Source organism: Bombina bombina, chromosome 7, assembly GCF_027579735.1.
Source record: "Bombina bombina isolate aBomBom1 chromosome 7, aBomBom1.pri, whole genome shotgun sequence".
Taxonomy (NCBI): domain Eukaryota; kingdom Metazoa; phylum Chordata; class Amphibia; order Anura; family Bombinatoridae; genus Bombina; species Bombina bombina.
The window spans coordinates 227,177,785-227,193,853 of NC_069505.1; the positions used below are offsets into that span (position 1 = coordinate 227,177,785).

Consider the following 16,069-nt stretch of genomic DNA (forward strand, 5'->3'; position numbering starts at 1 on the left):
TTGTATATAAAAAACTGTATCCTAAATTATTACAGTTTTTGTTAATTTTTATAAAGCTGATATTCCTGAAGGGAAAAAATAAAGTTTGCTTTTTCCAGTGCTGGTGAGGTGCATCTCTATCCACTAATAGGGCAGAGGGAGGTCATCTTGTCAGCCAATAGCAACCTGGCATAAAGGAACATTGTTATCAACTTTATTCATGGTTTCATTTTAAAATGGCATTTCATAATATATTCCAGCTTTTTGGTGCTTAGCTATTAAAAACTATTTTCTATATGAGCAAATGTGGCTCTTTCATATGCAGGATGGAACATTGTTTAGAACAATGCCCTTTAATGGATATGTTGTACACAGACATTCGCTTATCGTTAGCGTTGCAATAAAAAATGCTTTTCATGCAAAACTTAAGCTTGATATAAATTTGTACTGTTAATTGTTCCTTTAAAGGGACAGTGTACCGGAAAATTTGTTTCCCCCATAATGGGACAGTGTACCAGAAAATTAGTTTCCCCTTAATAGGACAGTGTACAAGAAAATTAGTTTCCCGTTAAAGGGACAGTGTACAAGAAAATTAGTTTCCCCTTAATTGTTTCCAATGACTTGTTATACCAGCTGCAGACTATAAAATGTATGAGAATTTGATCATTTATGTTTGTTTTTATATAAAATAGCTAGTTTTGTTCTTGTCACCACAACCCCTTAAATTGGGCTGAGCTTGCAGGGAAACCAGATCTCCCTTTTTTATCACACATGCATGCTTCCTTAGATAAGTGAGTGAAAATTTTACAAAACACTGTTCCTTTAAGCATGTGTATTTGTTCCAAATTTTGTATAGTTGAGTTGTATATACAATTACATGAACTACATTTACTAATTTCCTATGTCCTTTTAAATAAAAATATGATTGAAAACTAATTTTATTTTTAGGCATTATTTTTAGCAAGTGTTCATAAAATGTAAAGTGAACAATGGCCAATGTTACCATTATTGCTTTAAATTTCATATATAACTAAATTTATGCTTACCTGATAAATTACTTTCTTTTACGATATGATGAGTCCACGGATTTTATCCTTACTTGTGGGATATTAACCTCCTGCTAACAGGAAGTGGCAAAGAGCACCACAGCAGAGCTGTATATATAGCCCCTCCCTTCCCCTCCACCTCCAGTCATTCGGCCGAAGGTTATAGGAAGAGAAAAGGAAAGGCTAGAAAGGTGCAGAGGTGACTGAAGTTTACAAAAAAATAAAATAAATCTGTCTTAAAATAACAGGGTGGGCTGTGGACTCGTCATATCGTAAAAGAAAGTAATTTATCAGGTAAGCATAAATTTAGTTTTCTTTTACAAAGATATGACGAGTCCACGGATTTCATCCTTTCTTGTGGGAAACCAATACCAAAGCAATAGGACACGGATGAAAGGGAGGGACAAGACAGAGACCTAAATAGAAGGCACCACTGCTTGAAGAACCTTCCTCCCAAAGATAGCCTCAGAAGAAGCAAAAGTATCAAATTTGGAAAATTTGGAAAAAGTGTGAAGGGACGACCAAGTCGCAGCCTTACAAATCTGTTCAACAGATGCATAGTTTTTAAAAGCCCTTGTGGAAGCCACAGCCCTAATAGAATGAACCATAATTCTTTCAGGAGGCTGCTGTCCAGCAGTCTCATATGCCAGGCGGATGATACTTCTTAGCCAAAAAGAAAGAGAGGTAGCCGTAGCTTTCTGACCCCTACGCTTTCCAGAATAAACAATGAATAATGAAGATGATTGACTGAAATCCTTAGTTGCCTGTAAGTAAAACTTTTAGGCACGGACCACATCCAAGTTATGTAACAGACGCTCCTTCTTAAAAGAAGGATTAGGACACAAAGAAGGAACAACAATTTCCTGATTGATATTCCTATTAGTAACAACCTTAGGAAGGAAACCAGGTTTGGTACGTAAAACCACCTTATCAGAATGAAATATGAGATAAGGCAAATCAAACTGTAAAGCTGAAAGCTCAGAAACTCTTCGAGCAGAAGAAATAGCAACCAAAAACAGAACTTTCCAAGATAATAGTTTAATATCTATGGAATGCATAGGTTCAAACGGAACCCCTTGCAGAACTCGAAGAACTAAATTCCAACTCCAAGGAGGAGTAATAGGTCTAAATACAGGCTTAATTCTAGATAGAGCCTGACAAAAAGACTGAACATCTGATACATTTGCCAAACGTTTGTGAAACAGAATTGACAAAGCTGAAATTTGTCCCTTTAAGGAACTTGCTGATAACCCTTTCTCCAATCCTTCTTGGAGAAAAGACAAAATCCTAGGAATCCTAACTTTACTCCATGAGTAACCCTTGGATTCACACCAATAAAGATATTTACGCTATATCTTAAAATAGATTTTTCTAGTGACAGGCTTTCTAGCCTGTATCAAAGTATTGATAACTAAATCAGAGAATCCTCGCTTTGATAAAAGCAAGCGTTAAATCTCAACGCAGTCAGTTGCAGAGAAATTAGATTTGGATGTTGGAAAGGACCTTGAATGAGAAGGTCTTGTCTCAACGGAAGTTTCCACGGTGGCAGAGAGGACATGTCCACTAGATCCGCATACCAAGTCCTGCTCACTCCTGTTTGATTCGAGCAATCACACATGGGAGGAGAGGAAATGGCAGAAACACATAAGCTAGGCTGAACAACCAAGGAACTGCCAAGGCATCTATCAGTTCGGCCTGAGGATCCCTTGACCCGGATCCGTATCTTGGAAGCTTGGCATTCTGATGAGATGCCATCAAATCCAACTCCGGTCTGCCCCATCTGAGAATCAATGAGGCAAATACCTCCGAGTGAAGTTCCCACTCTCCCGGATGAAAAGTCTGTCGACTTAGAAAATCTGCTTCCCAGTTCTCTACTCCTGGGATGTAGATCGCTGACAGATGACAAGAGTGGGCCTCTGCCCAACTGATTATCTTGGATACTTATATCATCGCTAAGGAACTCCTTGTTCCCCCCTGATGATTGACATATGCCACAGTTGTTATGTTGTCTGACTGGAATCTGATGAATTTGGCTGAAGCCAACTGAGGCCATGCCTGAAGCGCATTGAATATTGCCCTCAGTTCCAAAATATTGATTGGAAGTAGAGACTCCACTTGAGCCCAAACACCCTGAAACTTCAGGGAATTCCAAACTGCACCCCAGCCCAGAAGGCAGGCATCTGTTGTCACTATCACCCACGAGGGTCTGCAGAAACAAGTCCCCTGGGACAGATGATCCGGCGACAACCAACAAAGAAGAGAGTTTCTGGTCTCTTGATCCAGAATTATCTTTGGAGATAAATGCGCATAATCCCCATTCCACTGACTGAGCATGCACAGTTGCAGAGGTCTGAGATGAAAGCGAGCAAACGGAATGATGTCCATTGCCGCTACCATTAATCCGATTACCTCCATACACTGAGCCACTGATGGCCGAGGAATGGACTGAAGTGCTCTGCAAGTATTCAAAATCTTTGATTTTCTGACCTCCGTCAGAAATACTTTCATGGCTACCGAGTCTATCAGAGTTCCCAAGAAAGGAACCCTTGTCTGTGGAACAGGTGAACTCTTCTCTATGTTCACCTTCCAGCCGTGAGTTCTCAGAAAAGACAACACTGTGTCCGTGTGAGATTTGTCAGATGATATGTTGTCGCCTGAATCAGAATATCGTCTAGATAAGGCGCCACCGCTATCCCTTGCGGTCTGAAAACCGCCAAAAGAGACCCTAGAACCTTTGTAAAGATTCTGGGTGCTGTAGCCAACCCAAATGGAAGAGCCACGAACTGATAATGTTTGTCCAAGAAGGCAAACCTTAGAAACCGATGATGATTTTTGTGGATTGGAATATGAGGGTAATCATCCTTCAAATCCATAGTAGTCATATATTGACCCTCCTGAACCATTGGCAAAACTGTTCGAATTGTCTCCATCTTGAATGATGGAACTCTTAGAAATTTGTTTAGACACTTGAGGTCCAAAATGGGTCGGAACGTTCCCTCTTTTTTGGGGTCCACAAATAGGTTTGAGTAAAACCCCTGTCCCTGTTCCAATTTTGGAACAGGACAGATTACTCCCATTATAGTAAAAAGGTCTTTTACACAGCGTAAGAACGCCTCTCTCTTTATCTGGTTTGCAGATAATTTTGAGAGATGAAATCTCCCTCTTGGGAGAAATCCTTGAATTCCAATTGATAACCGTGGGTCACTATTTCTAGTGCCCAGGAATCCTGAACATCTCTTGCCCAAGCCTGAGCAAAGAAAGAGAGCCTGCCCCCTACTAGATCCGGTCCCGGATCAGGGGCCAACCCTTCATGCTGTCTTAGGACCAGCAGTGGGTTTTTTGGATTGTTTACCCTTATTCCAGTTCTGATTGGGTCTCCAGACCGACTTAGATTGGGAAAAAATCCCTTCCTGCTTTGTGGAAGAAGAAGAAGCGGGGGGTCCTCCTTTAAAATTCCGAAAGGAACGAAAATTATTCTCTTTACCCTCATTTTAACCGACCTATCCAGAGGTAGGGCATGGCCTTTACCTCCTGTAATATCAGAAATGATCTCCTTCAATTCTGGCCCATAAAGGGTCTTATCTTTAAAGGGAATAGCTAAAAGCTTATGTTTTGATGACACATCAGCAGACCAAGATTTTAGCCACAATGCTCTACGTGCTAAAATAGGAAATCCTGCATTTTTTGCCGCTAATTTAGCAATTTGAAAAGCGGCATCAGTAATAAAAGAATTAGCTAGCTTAAGAGCCTTAATTCTATCTAGAATGTCATCTAATGGAGTCTCAACTTTATGAGACTCTTCTAGAGCCTCAAACCAAAAAAGCTGCTGCAGTAGTTACTGGAACAATGCAAGCCGTAGGATGTAAAAGAAATCCCTGATTTAACAAATAATTTCTTAGTAGACCCTCTAATTTCTTATCCATAGGGTCCTTGAAAGCACAACTATCCTCAATAGGTATAGTAGTACGCTTAGCTAGGGAAGATATAGCTCCCTCTACCTTAAGGACAGTTTGCCATGAGTCCCGAATGGTATCTGATATAGGAAACATTTTCTTAAAATTAGGAGAGGGAGAAAACGGTATACCTGGTCTATCCCATTCCTAATAATTTCCAAAATTCTCTTAGGAACCGGAAAAACATCAGTGTAGGTAGGAACTTCCAAATATTTATCCATTTTACACAATTTCTCTGGAGGAATCACAATAGGATCACAATCATCCAGAGTCGCTAAAACCTCCCTAAGCAACAGGCGGAGGTGTTCAAGCTTAAATTTAAATGACATAACATCCGAATCTGTGTGAGGTAAAAAATTTCCTGAATCAGAAATTTCACCCTCAGACAGTAATTCCCTGACCCCCAACTCAGAGCACTGTGAGGGAACATCGGAAATAGCTAACAAAGCATCAGAGGATTCAGTATTAACATTAATAATTGACCTACTGCGTTTACCCTGCAACACTGGTAATTTAGACAATACCTCTGAAAGGGTAGTTGACATAACTGCAGCCATCTCCTGCAGAGTAAAGGAATTAGACGCACTAGAAGTACTTGGCGTCGCTTGTGTGGGCGTTAAAGGTTGTGACACTTGGGGAGAATTGGATGGCATATTCTGATTCTCTTCAGACTGAGAATCATCCTTAGGCAGACTTACTTTATTTAAAATATGTTTTTTACATTGTAAAGCCCTTTCAGTACAAAAGTTACACAATGTTAGAGGGGGTTGCACAATAGCTTCTAAACACATAGAACAATGAGAAACCTCAATGTCAGACATGTTGAACAGACTAGTAATACCACAAAAGTCGTTTAAACACTTATTTATAGCATAAAATAAATATTAGAAAAAACGTGTACTGTGCCTTTAAGAAAAGAAAAAGTGAACAATTTTTCTAAAATGCACAAAAAAACGTTAAATTATTCCCAAATTTAAGTTAATATCGTTGGTTAATCCAAAAATTACTGCACCCAGAAGGAAGCAAAGGCAGAAATAAGGCTTTAGAAGTACTTATATCAACATCTAGTCAAAAGATAGATAAAAATACCCTCAGCTCTGCTGTGGCGCCTACCTGCCCCCAGAGTAATTCGAATCAAGTTTCCAACCCTTCAGACCAGCTACACAGTCCAGGAGCCACCGAGTTACTGTTTGCTGCTGCTAAGCCTGAAGGAAGTGCGCAAAAATAGGCCCCGCCCCTTAAGGTAAAAAATCAGAGTAGGCCCAAACACCGCCGCATGGAAATGCGGTTTTGCACTAAAGTAGAAATACACACACAATACAACCCTCAAGCATAAAAACAATAAGTTATAAGTGCCAAAAATAAAAAACATAAAACATCGTTTTTTACATTGTCTCCCATGTCACATAATGCCCAAATATCAACTAATGATAAATAAAATATAGGGACTCCAGTAACACCCCTCTTAGGGTTTTACTGCTTACCCCATTCCCATACAGGGAAATAATGCCAGCCAGTTCTGATACACCAAGTCTCCTCAGAAAAAAAGGCTGCACATACCTTAATGCTGCTTGTAGCATGAAACCGGTCTCCACACTGAAGATGTCTCATGGTTACCTTCAGAAGTCTTGTGGGAACCAGCGTGGATCTTAGTTACAAATGCTAAGATCATCAAACCTCAGGGCAGAAATCTTCTTCCATATCCCCCTGAGAAAAATAGTACGCACCGGTACCATTTAAAATAAAAAAACTTCTTGATTGAAGAAACTAAAACTAACACCTCACTTTGCCATATCTTCCTAGTATAACACAGGCAAAGAGAATGACTGGAGGTGGAGGGGAAGGGAGGGACTATATATACAGCTCTGCTGTGGTGCTCTTTGCCACTTCCTGTTAGCAGGAGGTTAATATCCCACAAGTAAGGATGAAATCTAATTTTATTAAATAGAACAAATCCACTAAAATCACAAATAGTTTTGAATTAATTTTATTCTTGAGAGGCATTTTTCTTAGGATACACTAATTTATCTTGTGTTTTTAGCATCCTGAAATTATTCCTCCCAATTCCTACAGTAATCACAGGGTCCCTCCAGGACAAATTAATTTGTGCAATTAAGTCAAGGTGTTTAGTATACATTACTTACAAGAGATGATAAAATCATTAAGAAATCTAGCAACAAATACTGAAACCCCATGCTCAGACTGCAGGATTTAATATTCCTGACAACATATTAATTCAGCTAGGAATACGTTTTCTTTTTATAAATAGACTTTAACGTCATGATATGGTTCTTTAACCCCTTTCATTGCTGAGCTATTTGTCAACCAGGGTGGATTAAAATCAATATTTTTTTTATTTAAATAGGATTTTTTTAAATAAAATGCTTTTTGAGGATAAATCTATTTAAAGATAGTTTCTATTTAAGATACAATATAATCCAAAGGTTATTCATCTTGAAATATGGATTTGATTTGAATTATATAGCAAGATGTTGTTTATTCATGGATGTAATGTTTTTTGGTAAATTAATTGCATTAATACATAAACAATATGTCATGCTCTCCCAACGGTTTCTGTCAGATTATTTTGGACAGATTTTCTATCTTTAAGATATTACCCCCATATTATTGGTTTCGTAGTTCTCAAAACTGTTAATTTGTGTCTGCAAAAATAACCTGCCCCTTCTTCACAGCAAAATGTTACAAAATTGACATATATAGTTGATAAATAGACTTTAAAGGGACATAATCATCATATAATTATTGTGTTTCAGATAGAGCATACAATTATCAGATTTACTTCTATTATCAGATTTGCTTCATTCACTTTTCATCCTTTTTTGAAGGAAAGCAATGCTTTACTGAGGCCTAGCTGAACACTTTGGTTGAGACAGTGACACGCAGCTAGCTCACAGTAGTAGTGCATTGCTTCTGATCCTACCTATGCAGGCTTTTTTTTAACAATAGATACTAAGAGAACAAAGCAAATTATATAAGAGAAGCCAATTGGAAAATTGTTAAAAATAGCATGTTCTTTCTGAATCATTAAAGTTTAATTTTGACTTTACTGTCCCTTTAATGCCATTGCTTTCCTGCAAATCAATGTACACAGAATCAATCCATACTAAGTTTGAAGAAGCTCACTGGATAGAAGATTGTTTGTAGTGGATAGATCTGCACAAGGACCTAAGCGTGAGGAGGGAGGGGCAAGCAGTAAAAATAATGTTATTGTTTTAGTTAAATAAAACTATTTCAATTATTATTAAGATAATGATGATTTTTCTCCTTCCAATAAAGTACAGCTGAAAAGTTGATCAAATATGAATGATTAAACTATTAAACTGGATATAGTTTACCTCCAAATAATTGCATTCATTTCAATGACCTATCTATGCGTATCTAATGATATATAACTAAATCAGTAATATTCTGATAAAACTAGAAAAATAATCTGAAGTTATTATTCAAAAAATGAAAACCATGATTTAAATCAGTCTTACTGACTAGTGATTTAAATCAAATCCCCCCTGTTCTCAACCATATGCTGGTCACACTTTTTTGTGCAATTAAACATTAAAGGGACACTGAACCCAAATTTTTTCTTTAATGGATTCAAATAGAGCAGCAATTTTAAGCAACTTTCTAATTTACTCCTATTATCAATATTTCTTCATTCTCTTGCTATCTTTATTTGAAAAAGCTAAGGAGCCAGCAAATTTTTGGTTTAGAATCCTGGACAGATACTTGTTTATTGGTGGATGAATTTATCAACCAATCATCAAGAACAACCCAGGTTGTTCACTAAAAATGGGCCAGCACCTAAACTTACATTCTTGCTTTTCAAATAAAGATACCAAGAAAATGAAGAAAAATTGATAATATAAGTAAATTAGAAAGTTTCCTTAAGATTTCCAAATATCTAAAAAACAAATCCTAAACCTAGTATAGTTCTATTTTCCAATGAAATAGTAATTGAAAAGTGATAAACTGTATTATGGCTATTTTACACCTGATGCAGGAGTAAAATAAATAAGTTATACCAATATAGCACATCTTCTATAAATGTAACATTTCTATGTTCACCTTATCTTTTCTCTTCCAGCAAACTAAACTATCTCACATTAACAGACATAAAAATGCCCTAAATTGTGATCTCATGCAGCGCTTACAAATGATTTTGTAAATATATTTATGCCACACAATTAGCTCGGAAAAAAGAAAATAATATTTAAACCAATAAAGCATAATATGACTTGCATAAAATGTGACATTTTAATACTCATCTTTAAGTTTGCATAAGCTTAGAGAAGCTGTTCCTAACACAAGCAATAAGGCAGGATGTGGCTAGCAGATGCAGCCAGGTGACCATTATTTCTATGGCAATCTCATAAGAAATATAGACACATGAAATCCTTTATTTAAATAACAAGACCCTTCTTTTAAATGAGGTGACTTACGAGTTATTGCATGGTTAGACATGATATAGGATTCTCAACAGTTTCCAAGGCAGCCAAAGTAAGTAAAATATGGTGATGTGCATGTCAGTGCTAAGACATGGCTACTGTGTGGGCACAGGGCTGCTAATTTGAAAGAGGAGGTCTCCCTGTGCTGCTTTGCATTCTGAGTAAAAGATAGATCACGAAATGATGTAACATATACATGTGCTTTTTATAAGGTTATTGCTGTTCCCATGGCGATCACCAAATTGCTAAATGAGCATCTGGCCTCTTAATTGAAAGGGGGCACTCTTATAAAAGAGGTCATTTGACCCAGTTAAGTACTAAAATACGGCTGATGGTGTCTGTTTAAGACCTCGGAACACAAGTAAATTAGGCATAAATCCTCTATATTGCTAAATTATGCAAAAAAAAAGAAACCTGCAATTTCAAATATTCTCTCTACAATTCCATTATTGATTACCAGTCTTATCTGCATTTAGGCTTAGAGTCTAAGGACCCTTTTAAAGGGACATGAAACGCAAACAAAATCTTTCAGGATTCAGAGCATACCATTTTTACAACTTTCCAGTTGCCTTTTATTATCAAATATGCTTAATTCCCTTGTTATCCTTTATTGAAAAAGCAGCAATGCACTACTGTGAGGTAGCTCAACACAACAGATGAGACAATGACGAGGCAGCAAGCTCCCAGTAGTGCATTGCCTTAGCCTACATAGGTATGTTTTCCAACAAGCGAACAAAGCAAATTAGATAATAGAAGTAAAATTAAAAGGTGTTTAAAATTACATGCTCTATCTGAATCATGAAAAGTTTAATTTTGATTTTACTGTCCCTTTAAGACTGAAGCATATCTAAAGAGCATTCCATTCCTAAATAGTTAGAAACAGAACTGAAGTACGTTTAAAGGGAAGGGATATAAAGAATGAGAATGAGTCCCAAAGACATCTAGAAAGTGTTTACTCAAAGTAGCGTTAAACATCAGCATGAAAAAATTATTTATGCTTCCCTGATAAATTAATTTCTATCATGGTGGTGAGAGTCCACAAGCCATTACTCCTGGGATTCAACTCCTGTCTACCAGGCGAAGGCAAAGATTTCCAAAGCTCCCAGCGAACTTAATCCTGGTCACCCCTCTTGTATCCAGTCTGATGTTTAGCCAAGAAAGGAGAAGTAGGTAGAAAAGGACAAAGCAGGGAAATGAGGTGCCAACTAGAACTGTCACCAGAAAAAAATCAGTTCAGTAAAAGTAAAAAGAAACTGGGCAGGTTTAATACAGAATAATCTGCAACACTAGGAGCTAGTAGTAAATACAAGGAGTTGTGTGTCTTTCTTGTTCCTCAGATTTGATAATTCCTTGTTTCACACTATAACCCTTTACACCTAGGCATGCCTATAGTATAAATTAAGTGCAGGATTCTATCACATCAGTAAAACCCTAATCAGTTTAAATGGACACTGTATTCTACTGTTTTCTAACATCCATATAAAACAGAGAAGGAAAGGAACAAAATAAACATTAGTCTATTGCCCTTCCTTAGCCCATGGCACGAAAATAGATCAACTAATGCCACACTGTTAGAGAAACCATTAGCCTCCAAAAGCTCTGCCAGCAGTTCCTTATAGACCACAGGAAGATTCTGGCCAAAAGACCAGCAGAACAAACCCTGACTTTTAGCTGTTTTGAACTAGTAATTTTACATTAACAGTAGATACATTAATTTGCAGCTTATTGAAGCTTATTTCCAAGGCAAAGGATATATTTATTTAACTTGTGACAGAAAGGTAAATCAGAGAACTCTGTGTAAAATATGCACATGCTTTCTTTGGCTAAATACTTTTAGAGAAAAAAAGCGTCAGGTGAGGTATATCTAAATTGCATATTTTACCCAGAGTTCTCTGGTTCACTTTATCTCTCCATAAGTTGAATGAATATTGCTTCTGCACTTTAAATAAATTTAGCAGCAAATAAAACCTATCTTCTGCAGATGAGAACTAGCAAGCTCAAAAAAGTTGGGAGTCAGGGTTGTTCTGTCTGTCTTTTGGCAGGGGGCTTCCTTATAACTTCAGAGGAATTTGTAGAAGCTGTTCCTTTGAGAGACAGAATATTTGGATGATGGTGTAGTTCCCACATGGCATAGAGTTCCTTGATTATCCCAAAATGCGCCTTATATGTAGATGGAAGCGCAAAATAAATGCCCATGTTCTCAAAGCAGAGTAATCTGCAGATACCTTATTTTCCAAGGATATAGAAGAATAAAATAAAACAGATGATATCTAGTGTTGGTGGGTGTTTTTTTTTTTTTTTTGCAGTATCAGATTTTTTTTGCTACTTTTTTTTTGTAATTTTATAAATTGTATAAATTTACAACAACAAAAATTATATTATGCTACTAAACAGCTTGTTGAAATGGCCATCAACTGAAAAAAGGAAGCCTCTATAGGTAAATTAAAAGACAAACAAACAAAGGATGTATTTTGGTTTAAACTGAGTGAAAGCAAAAACTTTAATAATTTTGCTTAGTCCTTTGAGTAAGGTTTGCACTGAAATCTCCTGTCCTTAAGGGAATAAACTCAATATAACCATTCTATAGTAGACTTGGGTGTCTATTTTTGAAAACAGTATGGCATGATAGGACTAACAACGGTATGACATGATAGGACTAACAACGGTATGACATGATAGGACTAAACGGTATGACATGATAGGACTAACAACGGTATGACATGATAGGACTAACAACAGTATGACATGATAGGACTAACAACAGTATGACATGATAGGACTAACAACAGTATGACATGATAGGACTAATAACGGTATGACATGATAGGACTAATAACGGTATGACATGATAGGACAAACAACAGTATGACATGATAGGGCTAACAACGGTATGACATGATAGGACTAACAACAGTATGACATGATAGGACTAATAACAGTATGACATGATAGGACTAACAACAGTATGACATGATAGGACTAACAACAGTATGACATGATAGGACTAACATCAGTATGACATGATAGGACTAATAACGGTATGACATGATAGGACTAACAACAGTATGACATGATAGGACTAATAACGGTATGACATGATAGGACTAACAACAGTATGACATGATAGGACTAACAACAGTATGACATGATAGGACTAACAACAGTATGACATGATAGGACTAACAACAGTATGACATGATAGGACTAACAACAGTATGACATGATAGGACTAACGGTATGACATGATAGGACTAATTTGAAACTGGGGGCTTCTAAAGAGCTCCAAATGAGCCATGGGCCCAGTAAATGCATTGGGCAAAATTATATATATATATATATATATATATATATATATATATATATATAATTTCTTTATTATTTCTTTTTTCTTTTCTTATTCTTAGTGTTTTGGAACCCCCTAAAATATTACCCTCTTTTGGGGATTATTTGTGTATATCTATCTGAATCATGCAAGTTTAATTTTGACTTTCCTATAACTTTAAGAGGTTAGTGTTGATTCAAGCCAAATGGATATTTAAAATATTTGGAGAACAGTGTCAATTACATTTTATACTCTCTCTTATCTAGATTTGGAAAATGCTTTACTGATACATTGTTACATTCTTAAAGTATTTAGAATCTATATATTTGTTATACCATTATTACAACTGAATCTACTAAAACGGTCTATTTCTTTAAGGGACATACAAGTGGATAAAATAAAGTAATATTCAAAAAGCAAACTTTCAAACCATTCCCCCAATAAGTGCAATAATGTTGCTTAGTTATGATGCAAAGTAATAAACTAATACCAATTGCACCTTTTGTTGTTCGCAAAACTGCAGATTGTTAGTAAGCCCTGATAGGCCACTCACAGCACATAATAGTATCGCAGACAGTTGTTGTGTCTAAAGCGTGTGGTTCTTTTCTTGCTTTTAAATGTAACACATTTTTCCTTTTTAGCTTTATTGCTCGTCTGAATACGGCTTCCTCCAATATGTTTACAACTGATAAAATAAAGTAACCACTTAAAACAAAGTGCACAAGTGTAAAGCGTACTTATTCTAAAATTACGTATCCATTGCATTTCTGCTTTAAAAATGTGCTATTAAAGGGACAGGAAAGTCAAAATTAAACTTGCGTGATTCAGATAGAGCGCATTATTTTAAGACACTCAAATTCACCTCTATTTTCAAAAGCTCTTCATTATCTTGGTATCCCTTGTTGAAAAAGAATACGCACATCATACACTAGTGGGAGCTAGCTGCTGATTGGTGCCTGCACACATGTATCTCTTGTGATTGGCTAACTAGAGGTGTTCAGCTAGCTGCCAGTAGTGCAATGCTCTTCCTTCAGCAAAGGATAACAAGAGAATGAAGCAAATTTGATAATAGAAGTAAATTGGAAAGTTGTTTAAAATTGTATGTTCTATCCGAATAATGAAAGAAAATTTGGGGGTTTCCTGTCCCTTTAAATACAGTTAGTATATTATATTTACATACTTTTAAGAGCCACTTCCCCATAATACGTAGTACGTCTCCTAATTTGCAACACATTTATGTTGTGTGAGTCTCCTTTGTTCCTGGCAGTGTGTTTGTAGATATGCAACACATAACTTTCTACATAATTCCTTAGTTGATATTTGTTTATTCAGATAAAAACTAGCTGTAATTATTAACATTCATATAATATATCTGTCATAGGAGGGATGAATAAAAACTGCAATATAACCGCTATTTCTTTGTATATGTGTGTTTGTGTGTCCCAAAGTAAAATGCACCCCTTTTCTACATATGACCATTATACGCAATAATAAAGTATACTTATATGAGGACGAGCATTTAAATTACATTCTATGTTGTCAAAACGCACAAATAATAAATATAAGGTTCAGTTTATTTACCAGGACTGAAGGATCTATTCATGTATGTTTCTTACAAAAATATACATTTAAATTAGTCACTCGTCAAAAATTCAGAAAGGTTAATAAACTATATCTGACACGTAGCCATTTAGCAGATGCATTGCCAAGCAAATGATATAGCAAATGAATCTCTTGTATATGATATAGTAGAATCTTGTGTCCAATGTAAACACAGAACAACAAACATGACACTAAAATACAACTAAATACAAATCCTCACAGGAGTCAGAGAATTATTTAGCCGTGCAAATAAAAAGATGCAAATACCCAGACTGCACATGGTATTATTGAGTTACCTTAGGAGCAGACTTGGCCTCTGCAGTGGAAGTGGTTACTGCAGTGGAGCTTTCGCTAACCGTACTTGAAGGTCTTTGGTTCTTCTGCGGTTGAGACATGAGCGAGTTCTCCCTAGAGAGTAAGAGACAAATGGATTACAACAAAAAGCAGCAGATTTTTTTCAGTCCGACAGTTTTTCTCTTTGACTCATTAAAACATACGATAATTGTTTTAACTCCATTTGGTGCAGCGTAATCTTCAGAGTTTCAGATGCTGCAGGGGGTTACTACTGTTTTTTTGAATGCTAATAGCCCTTACATGCCCCTTCTGTGCCCTTCACATGCCGTAACTTATTATTAAACAAATACCCTGCTAAAACTATGGAGGATATTAGTCATTGTTCTACTAATCTTCTAATAATAAAGTATTTCCATATATAAATAATTTGATCAGCACCAGTGATAGAGTGTGCATATCCTGCACGGTTCACCAGCTCTAGACAAGACACAAAACCAAATGCCCTGCGGCTCTCCTGAGTGCCCTTATTTCATCTCTTTACAAGAGTTAAAAACACATATAGCTTGCAACATGCATTTAATGATAAAACTCTTATTATAGCAGAAGAACGTCCTTCAGGGTCTCTTCTGAGAAAGCTCACGTGTTTACAAAGCATTTTTTGTATTTAGTTTTTTTCTGAGAATATAAAAGTTCACAGCTACCTGATACCAGAAAAAAAAGAATAAAATAGAGTAAAACTGGAGTCTTACAGATGAGGAGTGCAAATCTGTGTGTTTAATTCATGCAAATAAGTTAAACACATGGGTAAAGCTCTCTAAGGAGAGCATGTACTATAATTATATTTAATTTGCTTTCACCCCAGGTACAGGTAAGTAAGGGGGCTAAATCAAACTGGGTATTGGACACCATACCATCTAGTTGGTAATTAGTTTACAAATATTATAAGGAAGTGATTAATTATTGGTTTTATCAATGTCAAGGAACACTATAGGGTTAAAGGGACAGTCTAGGCCAAAATAAACTTTCATGATTCAGATAGAGCATGTAATTTTAAACAATTTTCCAATTTACTTTTATCACCAATTTTGCTTTGTTCTCTTGGTATTCTTAGTTGAAAGCTTAACCTAGGAGGTTCATATGCTAATTTCTTAGACCTTGAAGCCCACCTCTTTCAGATTGCATTTTAACAGTTTTTCACCACTAGAGGGTGTTAGTTCATATAGATTACACTGTGCTCTTGCACGAGAAGTTATCTGGGAGCAGGCACTGATTGGCTAGACTGCAAGTCTGTCAAAAGATCTGAAAAAAGGGGCAGTTTGCAGAGGCTTAGATACAAGATAATCACAGAGGTTAAAAGTATATTAATAGAACTGTGTTGGTTATGCATAACTGGGTAATGGGTAATAAAGT

General features: G+C 36.4%; 1 protein-coding gene across 4 annotated transcripts in view; it reads right to left on the reverse strand.

Annotated features, from left to right (window-relative positions):
* Nucleotides 1–16,069, reverse strand: part of PLEKHA7 (pleckstrin homology domain containing A7) — a 918,161-nt gene that overhangs the window by 343,176 nt on the left and 558,916 nt on the right. For all 4 annotated transcript variants that reach the window (XM_053720631.1, XM_053720632.1, XM_053720630.1 and 1 more), the window contains one exon: nt 14,662–14,773. In XM_053720631.1, the coding sequence (XP_053576606.1) occupies nt 14,662–14,773 (112 nt within the window). The remainder of the gene's footprint in view (nt 1–14,661; nt 14,774–16,069) is intronic.